This window comes from Falco biarmicus, chromosome 8 (genome assembly GCF_023638135.1).
Source record: "Falco biarmicus isolate bFalBia1 chromosome 8, bFalBia1.pri, whole genome shotgun sequence".
In the NCBI taxonomy this organism is placed as follows: domain Eukaryota; kingdom Metazoa; phylum Chordata; class Aves; order Falconiformes; family Falconidae; genus Falco; species Falco biarmicus.
In genome coordinates, this window is record NC_079295.1 from 65,750,311 (window position 1) to 65,761,143 (window position 10,833).

Consider the following 10,833-nt stretch of genomic DNA (forward strand, 5'->3'; position numbering starts at 1 on the left):
AACAGAGGAAGCCTAATAATAGAAATCATCCATCCCTGTTGGAATCTAAGCAGATCCATGACCTTAGAAACGTTTTGCTAAGAAATCCAGCTAGAAAACTAATTTTAAGTAAATCTATGCATGTCAAAAATACAGATGGCTTTTCAGAATGCTAACTTAAGCATCATTACATAAGCAGATTAGGGCTGCCTGTTGAGCCCAGACACAAGAGTAGATGGCGCTGAATCCAGTATTACACACAAACTATGCACTTCCTGATACATCTTTCATCTAAAACTTTTTGTCAGCTCTCCACGTGACTAAGCCTGCTAACTGTAAGCACCACACACAGGGCAGCAGGTCTGCCAGCAAAGCACTGGCCTTCTCTGAGCCCTGCTGTCCAAAGCAGCAGCTGGCTAAAGCCTTTTTCTACAAATGGACTTGGGAAATGTTCCATCCTTCATGTTCTTGAAATGGAAATGGAACGAAAACAGTCCCATGAATCTCTCCAACATTTAAGCACAGGAGTTGTGGAATTATTTTCTGATACAGAATTACAGAATCAGAATTACTCTCATGTTACCATTGGTAACGGTGCCTCTACCTGAATATCAGCTTAGAAAGTTAATGAGCCTGCTAGAGCTATCCGCTAAAATTACCACAACAGTATGTGATCTGATGCAATTGTGGGAAGCAGGGCAGATACTTCTCATTATGAGGACAGTTTGTTTCTCACAGGCATATTGCATAACAAGCCACAGCAGCGTGCCCCTCTCTGCTCTGAGCCCTCATTTCAGAGCACATCAGCTGGCTCCAAGAAGGCTCCCTGCTGAAAAGCAGCCAGGGGGACAGGATTTTGTTTTCCCTTCACCATGTGTAAGTGTGTCAGGTTTGTTGACAGATGGCTTGGCTGACTGTGCTTGACTATTATCAAGCAGCTATTACCTTTGTAAATTGAATCCCGTTTGAAGACTTTCTGTAATTAAATCTGCAGTGTGTTTGCAAGGCTTATATTGCATCCCGCACATACTCGGAAGCGTGCAAGGCAGTCATATGGCTGCTTTACACAGCCAGAGACATCAGCATCTATAAACCACAGAGGTGGGGTGCTTTTGGCAGTCTGTGCTGCCACCTAGCCAAGATCGTGCCATTGAGTTCAGCCTTGCTTTACATTTTGAAAGCTGAAGCTGAAGCGTATCCCCCCAGATCTAAATAAAGCCTTAGTTCGTGGCAGACACAAAACTTGCACTCTCTGTGCTTTGAAAATTGTGGAGTCAACGGAAAAGAGCAGTTTAAACCAGGCAGTTACATTTCCCTCAGAAACGTCTTGTACTTACGGTAGAAGACATATTCAGTGTAGCTGGACCAGACCTTGTCATCTGTGTACTGGTTGACAAAGGAAGCTGTCACTGAGGAGTTACAGGCCACCATGTGGAATCCACACTCAGACAACATGTCGAAAGCCCTCTCCAGGTGCTTGAACTTGAGATAAAACCTGGAGGTATACCTTTCTGGAGCCCTGTCTGGGTCTCTGCTTTCATTCAAACTTTCTCCAAAGACCTCTTTGACCAGAGCAATCCTTCCACAAACCAAAATCCTTGGGACTCTCCTGAATTTGGCATCTGCTTGGCTCTCCCTGCCAATAGTGCACGACCCCCGATACCCAATGGTAATGAATCCCCACTTCCGATCAGGTGGTAAGAGTGATGAGGGTGGGCATATTCTCGTGTCACTGCCTTGGGAGACCTCTTCATAGTCACTGTGGCAATAATCATCAGGGCTTTGCTTGCTGTCATCAGGAGTCAGGAGTTTGACCAAGTCTGGGAGCTGGAAGTACTCAGCCTCCCTCTTGAGCCTTCCCTTCTCTGGGAAGTGGTCAGGCAGAACCACTTGCTTGTCCCTGAGATAGTCCAGAATATAGCGGAAAAGGAAACCATCTCTGTCAATGAAGAATCTTCCCTTGGAGTCCTTGGCCAGATCGTTGGCTGTGTCTCTCTTTGGGGTGAACATTTTCCACAGCAGTGAGTGAGGGGTGCCAACCAAGGTCGAGTGGCGAGTGAAGTAAACCTGGCCACCCACATTTAGCTCCACTACCTCTGGGAAGGAGTGCAGCCCTGTCCCCTGCTCTCGAGGAGGAAGGTAAGTCCTGCAGTTGCCACTTAGAGCCATTGTACTTTAAAACAAAAATCAGCAGCCCAAAGCAGCAGGACTATCAGTCACATCGAAGTGTAGAATAAGGCTCTCAACATTTAGGAGAAACAGGCAGAGAAAGGTGAAGTGAGAAAAGGAAAACAGCCAAAAGGTTTGTTCAAAAAAAATCTGAATTGTTCATGAGTGACAGTGTGGCAGAAGTGGCTTACACCCTAAGCCACAGAGGCTGGAGAGCAATCACTTCATGAAATGCAATCACATCATTAGATCTTCCAACAAAGCCATCAAAATCAAGGTCAAGCCAAGCCTACGGTCAGTCACAGGTCTGTCAAAAGGGAAAACATAAAAAAAGACACCAATTATTCTTCTAAGCATCACAGAAGCTGCAACAGAAAAAAGCAGACCAGTTTAGAAAGCCAAGACAGATTTTTTGCTATAAAGCGGTTTTGTTTTTTTTTTTTTTGCAAGTTCTACACTTGTTTTTCACAAGTACTTATCAATGGAAGGACTACATATGAATCCATGGTTTAAAAGAAAAAACATACTTCGTCTTTAACAAAACATCTCATTTAGACATGCACATGAGGGAACAAGAACAGCGAGTCTTACCTTGGTTACAATGAATGCATAGCTCTTGTAAAGGAAAGCAAAATTTCAAGACACCCAGCACACACATACAGGCACACAGAGTCCAGTTAGTATGAAATCCAATCCCAGCAAGGGACAGCAAAGGCAAGAAAAGTGCTCTTAAACATCCATGTAGATCTCAAGAGTTAAACCGAGTCACAGGAAAGTTAACCGTGGTAGGTGATGAGAGGAACTGATACATACAGCATAACAGGGGAGAAGAAAAAAAACAAAACAACAACAAAAAACCCCCACAACCTACAAAAACAAACCAAAACCACAACAAAGCCCCCGAATAAATCCGGCGGGGTGCCGTGAGCGCGGGCCAGGGGAGCGCAGGGTGCGCGTTCTGGCCGGCGCAGATGACTTGCAGAAACCCCGCAGCCTGTGCTAAGGGCTGACGAGCTCCGGCGGCTCCCGCGGCGGCGGGCACCCGGGCAGCGCCGCCGGCGGCACACCCATATCCCCGCCGGGGCCGCCGCCGGGGCCCGGGCGCTGCGGGGCCGCCCCGCTCCGCTCCGCCCCGCTGCGCCAGGCCGGGCCGTGGGGCCGCTTCCGCGCCCCTGCGCCGCGCTGCGCGGCTCTGCTCAGCGGCGCGGGGCCGGGAGCGCGGAGGGCGATGCCGATTGCATCATCTTAAAGGAGTCGGGCTGGGATGGGCGCCCGCGCCCCGGGCCGGGGCAGCACCGCGGACAGCGGCAGCACCGGGGCCGTTGACGGGGGGCCGGGCGCCGCCGCCCGCCCCACTCGAGTTCGGGTAAAGTTCCTCCCCGCTCCGTTCCTCTCCGTCCCCCTCCGGTCGGCAGCGCCCGTCCCCTGCCCGCCCGCCGCCGAAACGTGCCTTTCCCGGCTCCGCGCTGACACGGCGGTGGCTTCAGCCGGCGAGGCGGGCGGGCAGGGCGGGAGCGCCCGGCGGATGAGGGCTGCCGGCGCGCACGCCCGTGGCTGTCAGGCAGGACCGTGGTTTTATCACGCTGCCGGCACTCCTCATCTCCCCAGCAGCGACCCAGAAGGGGCCCGAGCCGGCAGGGAGGGAGGAGAGGGGAGCCCGGCGAGGCGCGGCGCGGCAGGAGCGGTCCCGCGCCCACTTTATTTGCGGGGCCTTTAACGGCGGAGGGGGAAGCAGCGGCCGCGGCTCCGTGCCCGCCCCGCGCTGCCCGCGGCCGTGGGCGCGCCGGCACCGCCACCTCGCGTCCGCCACCGCGCAGGATCGTCCCGGCTGCTCTCACAGGGTCAAGCGCTGCTGGAAAAGGGGAGCTGGATGGTACCGGGGCCAGGGGGGCTTGCTGCTGGGTGCGGGCTGCGGGCCGGTACATCGGACGTTAAGCACGTGCTTCGGGTTCCATAAGCACGGCACAAAACGACGGCTGAAACTGAGCCGTGGAGCTGCTTGAATGGCTCACCAAATCCCAGCCGCGACTAGCACCGACCACATCTCACAACTGGGCATGCAGCCGTAACAGGGAAGTCCACCTCTGTGCCCAGCACACATCAGTGCTGGGCAAAAATCGGTGACTCAGGATGATAAACATATGATAAAATAAAGCTTTTTATGCTAACATTAGCCAAAACCTGGAGGGGAAGCTTTAAAGTAAAATCGTTGTGCAAGGAAGCCACCACACACAGATAGGTTTTGCTGACTGCAAATACTGCATTCATTTGTATACTCACAGACTTTCCAAATTCAAATCTGAGAGTTGAATACTTAACCAAGCCCTCTATTTTTACCTTAATCAAATCATTAATTTTGAGGCTCCTGAGCCATGGTTCTGTCTCTTTCTAATGGATCTGATCTCTAATTTTCAAACCAGCAGGATCTGTTACTGCTACAGAGAATGCTCACTGTATCTCAGAAAGAGAAAAGACAAAGTATTGTGCATCTTCCCTTGCTGTTCTGGTAGCCCAGGTGAAGAAGTGCTTGTCAAGTGCTCCATAACCCTTGCAAGGAGGATTTAAAGGTGTGATGTGAGAACATGTTAACTTAGATGTCTTCATTACTTTTTAAGAGGCTGCTACAGTCAATGCATACGGACTTTAACATCTATGTGGCCAGTCAGATGGAATGATAGCTTCATTTGGGAGTTAAGCTCGCTAGTGCTGCCCCTGTTCAAAGCAAGGAGTATTGCATCAGCTTTTTCAAATAGTTTTGTTATTAATGTTAGTTAATATGTTCTAATGCCATATTGGCAGGGCTTGAAGAATCAATTCACTCTCCCCTGTAAAACCAGATCTTGTTCAAACAAGCATCGAAGCCATTCCTAATCACACACATGATTAAGATCCAAACCACAAAGGCAGGCGGATAAGGATCACCTAAGCAGAAGTTCTGAGAGCCAAGTGAAGACAATGCAGTAAGTCTGATGTGCAGGCACTTAGCTAATAGCATGGTGAAAGAGTGTCTTATAAAAAAACGATTCCTGACAAGCTTCTGTGAAGCACTCTGACATGGATATCATGTGATTAGCAAATACAGAGATATTCAAGCTCTGAGTCTTTTTGAAAAATTATAATCAGAATTGCCCTTTGAAAGGAACAAAAACCTTAGAATTTTAATCACAACAGCTTTATAAGTGCATCTGCACTTTTCAAATAATAAATGAAAAATTCAACACATGCTTTTATTTCTTTACACAGGATGCTCCAATCATTTTACTGTAATGTAATATAACTTCATTTGATGAAATGGCTTCAGTAGTAAAAGCATCACATAATGCTTCCCAGCTAAATATAAGCCATTGGCTAAATCCACAAAAATGCAGCCTGAGAGGAGTGAAACTTAAACATCAGGGCCAAATACACTGGTGACCTAAATGTAAAATATGTGTGTCAGGACCATGCTAAGGTTCTTATGTATTCAACTGCAGAACCAACACAGCTCATCTGAAGAGCAGCCACACTTCTGATGGAAAACGAAAAGCAACATCTATCTAAAGGAAGAGGATGGAAGCATGTTTCAGTTTTAACAGATGCCTACATAACCTTCAATATAGGTAGGGGAAAATTTAGCCCAAGCTTAAATTGTATGTTCCAAAAGTCACAGCAGAACTATGCTTAAACCCAATACACTAATGATGTGACATCATTCACAGGTTTGAGGTCATTCTTTATGACAAAGTGCTAAATTAGCATTCATGTTTTAAGGAAATCATGGGACAACTGACTTCATCAAATTCTGTGGGTGCTAAAACCACGTGTTGTAAAAGAAGCAGCAATGAATGTCAGAAAGAAAGGGTATATTCAGCTAGGTCTGTAGTAGCAATGGTATATATATGTATCACCTTACACCTTGCAGTGTGAATACACAAGCTATAAATACGAATCAAGCCACCCACGCATAATGAGAACTGTCGAAACTCTTTATCAGCTTTTAGCAACACCATGCAGAACTTCAAGGCACTCAGAGAAGTAGCAATTGAATGTAGCACAAACTGAAGCAGTAATGCTGGGAAGAAAAAATACCTAAGTTGGATTTTGGACAGAAGATTTCAGCTAAAAAGCCACACGGAAACTTTCATCACTCTGGGTGATTTTTACACAGTTAAAATAAAAATGTTAAATAGCATAATAGTTAAAACAGGAAGAAGGAAAAACAGTACTTCCAGTTCTGGGCTTATGCTTCCATTTAGAAATTACTTCAAGGTGCCACATAAGGATCCTTAACCACATACGCTGTAATGTTCAGTGCTCCTCAGCAATCTCATATCTAAATACTGAGCTAATGCAATATTTCGCCAGGGCAGAACTCCATCAAGCCACAGACAAGAGCGCAGATTCTGAAAAGGGTGACATGGCAAAGAGAAAAAGAAATGTCTGGCCCCTGTAAATGTGTTAGGCCCAACTCTGGCTTATTTTCAGAGCAACACAACGGAACAGTGGTTTCACTGAAAAGCAGATGCTAGCGCTTCCAGACAAGGCTGCCAATCCAACCTCAATCCATAGCAAAGAACAGTAACAGAGCTCTGGTAGGAATAAATTCCCGGCTTTTACAGAGTTACAGACCTTCAACCCAGACACATTTCTAAAAGGTGTAGATCATTCCTAGAGGGGAGTGCTCTTCACATCACTCAGGTAGCTCCAGCAATGGAGTTCCAAGAAGTGAGCCAGGCAATAAAAAGTACGATATTGAGCTAAAATAACACATTATCCACTGATCCAGCTGTGTGAATTACATACAGTGAAAATCTCTCTGCTGAAATCCAGCACTATGTGTGAATAAGAAGCCCTAACAAATCTTTCACTTTGAAGAAAAAGCATAAAGAAAGACTAAATGGCAGAATCTCCCTAAGAAAAAGATCTGCTAGCAAGAGTGTGAGTCCCACAAAGTAGGGTTTATTAACAAGCGCATAGTAAAGCATTATACAGATTTGCCCTTGATCTTTTATTCATAACTCAAGTGCATAACGTATTTTCATCCAAAAAAAAAAAAGGCAAATTAGAAGAATAGCTTTCACAGCTGCTCAGCACGTGAGCATGAGCATGGTGCAAGGCAGACAATGCAAATAGAAGACATGACATGTTTTTTCTATCATGTAACAGAGTGTGGACACAGCTTCTGCAAATAAAACTCCATGCTGCTTCTGTCAAACACCAAATCCAAAGCAAATATGTTGTACAAGGTTCTAGGTTTTCAAAAACTGACAGTAAGGGGGAAATATGTTCCACTGATTTAGGTAACAATTATTGTACATCAGATAACATTTCCAACATGAACTGAGACATCCAACACTGACAAATCCTTTAGAATTTAATGGGCACTGTTTAACAAAGCAATCCACTATACAAACAGTCCTGGGAGTATCTGACACTTCAAGAGACCGAGCATGCGCAGGCAGTCAGAGAGACCTCATGTGCATTCACATCAGCATCCAAGGATTAAAATCAATCAAAAAGCACCATTTTCAGTCACCCTTCTGCAGGGGACTTCCCTCCTCTCTTACAAGTTCTGCCATAGCAGAGCCTACTTCAGCAGACTTCTCCCTCCTTTTTCCCTTCCTCCCTCACTTCCAAAGTTCTTGGAATTATACTTCTATTTTCAGTCCAGTTCAAATTATGCTGTTATTATCACTGGTGTAATTATAGTGTGGGTTTTAATGTTACAGCTAAGATGAAGTTTGGTCCTTGCTGGGTAGCATTATTATGACATCAGCACTGTGTAACCTGTGTACTGATCTTGGGGGTATTTTCACTCTTCCCACTTTGGAGCCATTGCCCCTTGCAAAACCAGATCGCCTGTGCAGATCACCACAGGTGCAGCTGGAGCTGCTCCCTCAAAAAAGAGACCGTGTTTGCCTGGGAGAGTTTGGTGCCTTACTAGCTTGTACCTCAAGGCATGGTGAGCTAGGCTGTTCAGATAAAGCCCCTTCCTCCAAATCACGCTGGAAGGAAGCAGCTGCGCAGCTACAATGTTTCACCTTCCCTTGAACCCACAGGCCTGTATCGCACTACTCACTGCTACAGACGAGCATGAGTTTGTCCTGTAAAGGTGAAGCAGATGATACCCTAAAGCAATGTTGAAATGCCTACTGCAGAGAGAGCTAATTAATGAAAGTTCAACCTAAGCTGTCAGTAAATTCTCATAATCTAAGCAAATCCAAATAGATTTCGAGCCAAAGAGCATTTCACCAGCAGATCACAATTACACAACCCACTGCCTGGGATTTGGGCCTCATTTTACTGTCTGGTGAACTGCAACAAAGTCACACAGTTCAGCAAAGTGGCACTAAGTCATCAACATCAGATGTAGCCTGCACACTCCGCAGGTCTTCCATGAAAGCTGGGATCGTCTCAGCTTTCAATACTAATTTACCTAAAGTATAAGTTTGCAAGAAGCAGATTATACCACAGTTACTGATCTCTGTATTACCCATGGCTATAATTCCTCCACTGTTCTTTCATTCAGTTCTACAAACACATACTCCCTGGGAAGCTGTTCTCAGGAGATATCATGCACACTGCACCACAAGATATGTTTTGCAGGACAAGCTTATAACAGGACTATAATTTAAATACAGTAATCTCACTAGAAGATTACATACATGAGAGTTTGTAACAAAATAACTGTAATCGTGTCCTGAGCCAAAATGAATTTAAAAAAACCCACCCACCCAACCAACCAACCAAACATATGCATACTTCAAAACAGGGACTCACACTTGCAGAAGCACATGTGCCAAAGTGGCAAGCCTTTGGTTCCAGCATGCATGTAAGAAGTTAGGCTACATCAAGCATGGGATTGCAACCATTTATGCATGCGCAGCCAACATATCTCTAAACTTTGTTACATATACCTATTCAGCAGCAACTATGAAGTGGCAATCACGATTCATTTCATTCTGAAGCTTCAGCTAAACTACCTCATCCGGGGTTTCCCCTGACTTTGTCCACTACAAAGCCCACCTGAGTCAGCAATGCACACCCACTTCTTCCCATGTTCAGCATCAGGACCTTAGGTACTTAAGAAAAACAAAATATAATTAAGAGTTTGAGTACAGCCCTTTCCCTTGGCCCTACATGAAAAAAAAAAAAAAAGGGGGGGAGCAAAATAATGGAACTAGAGGGATAAACAGAGTGAGTGACAAAGGAGTGTAGGAAAGGAGCTTCTTCACATGAGAGCGTCTTCACAGTCCCAATCATGTTTTCCTGAATTTCACAACATTCCTGGCTCCTGCAGCTTATTTGTGAGGGACAGGCTAACAACTGGTCTATATTAAAGACAAGAAGATTCATGGCTCTAGCAAATCTTTTGTCTGGCTTCAGTAAAATATTAATTTTATTTAATGTGGACATGTGAAAGGGTATGAAAGTCTAATATGAAGTGACAGCAATTACTTACTTTTCACTCAGCAGCACCATCACCTACTTCGTTTCCTTCAGTACCCACAGCTTCACATGAACCCTCCCATCTATGCAGTGAACAGAGCACACCCTGTACCCTCTAAACTAGACAGATCACGGTGCCAAGTGCCAAAGTTGCAGGCAAAACTACTTCATAAGTTGTGGCCTCGAGGGGAAAAAAAACCAAGCAAACCACAACACTCCTTGAATGAACATTACACAGAATAATACCTCTAGGGCCAAAGTCAACTCTCTTTCTTTCACTCATGTCAACAAGAATTATGTCTGAATCACATGAACAGCATTTTATCCCTGCTTTGCTCCACATATATAGAAGGACTCACAATACCTTTTTGTCATGAATAATAGCGGCGGGGGGGAGAAATTTTTGACAGTTAAAAAGCTACACAGTAATAAATTCCTCTGTGACCCCAAATGCATGAAAATAAACTCTTACTGAAAATCTCCTGGTTACCTGTGTGCATAAACTGTAGTAAATCCAAAATTTTGCATCCAGCTGAAAGCAGATGACGCTGCTGAGCATAAGCAGTGAACCTGGCAGATGCTGTGAGCCTGACAGCCTCAGTGCTTTACTTGACGAAGTTAGATGAAAGTCAGTGTGCTGCTTGCTAGGGATGCCGTTTGCGCATCCCAAAAGCCCAAACAATCCGGCCGGAGCAGGATGACGCGGGAGGGAGGCGCAGGGGTGAGCCAGACACGCCGCTTTGGGCTCCATCCAGCTCTCCCAGCACTCCCACGGTCCCTCTCCCAGACCCATGAAGGCCTAACTGCAAACACAGCAGTGACAGACACTGAAGGAAATGTGGAACCATTACCGCCATCGCCAGAGCCCTGTCTCTGCTTCTGCACCTCCTGAAGAAAAGGTCGGCTTTTCTGTAAGGTTCGCTACACCATCACATCTGCTCCGCACCACCGCTGCAGCACAGGGGCTCTCTGGGCAGGCTACTACTGATGGAAGGATTTGCGACCACAATCAAATATTTTACGTCATTGGTGGCTGCACCAGAAGAAAAAGTTAAAATAAGTAAGTCAGCGGTTCCACAGCTTCACCTCACGAAATGCCAGCGTGACTCGTCACCTCACAGCTGGGGTGTCCGGCTCTCAGCACGTAAGATGAAGCAAAGCGGTAAAAGGAGGTGCCGACTAATAATGCATTAAAAGCCCCTGAAATATGGACATTTCTTTTCGCATGTATTTAAAAGAAAAAAATTGCTTTTCTTC

General features: G+C 45.9%; 1 protein-coding gene across 4 annotated transcripts in view; it reads right to left on the reverse strand.

Annotated features, from left to right (window-relative positions):
• Positions 1 to 10,470, reverse strand: part of KCTD16 (potassium channel tetramerization domain containing 16) — an 85,934-nt gene extending 75,464 nt beyond the window's left edge. The window contains exons 1-2 of one of the 4 annotated variants that reach the window (XM_056348601.1): positions 10,067 to 10,470; positions 1,317 to 2,455 (exon numbers count right to left, since the gene is read on the reverse strand). In XM_056348601.1, coding sequence (XP_056204576.1) covers positions 1,317 to 2,148 — 832 coding nt within the window. In that variant the 5' untranslated portion in view covers positions 2,149 to 2,455; positions 10,067 to 10,470. Of the gene's footprint in view, positions 1 to 1,316; positions 2,456 to 2,739; positions 3,876 to 10,066 lie in introns of those variants that run through there. The other 3 variants (XM_056348602.1, XM_056348600.1, XM_056348599.1) reach the window with 3 other exon arrangements.
• Positions 10,471 to 10,833: the final 363 nt, after the last annotated feature.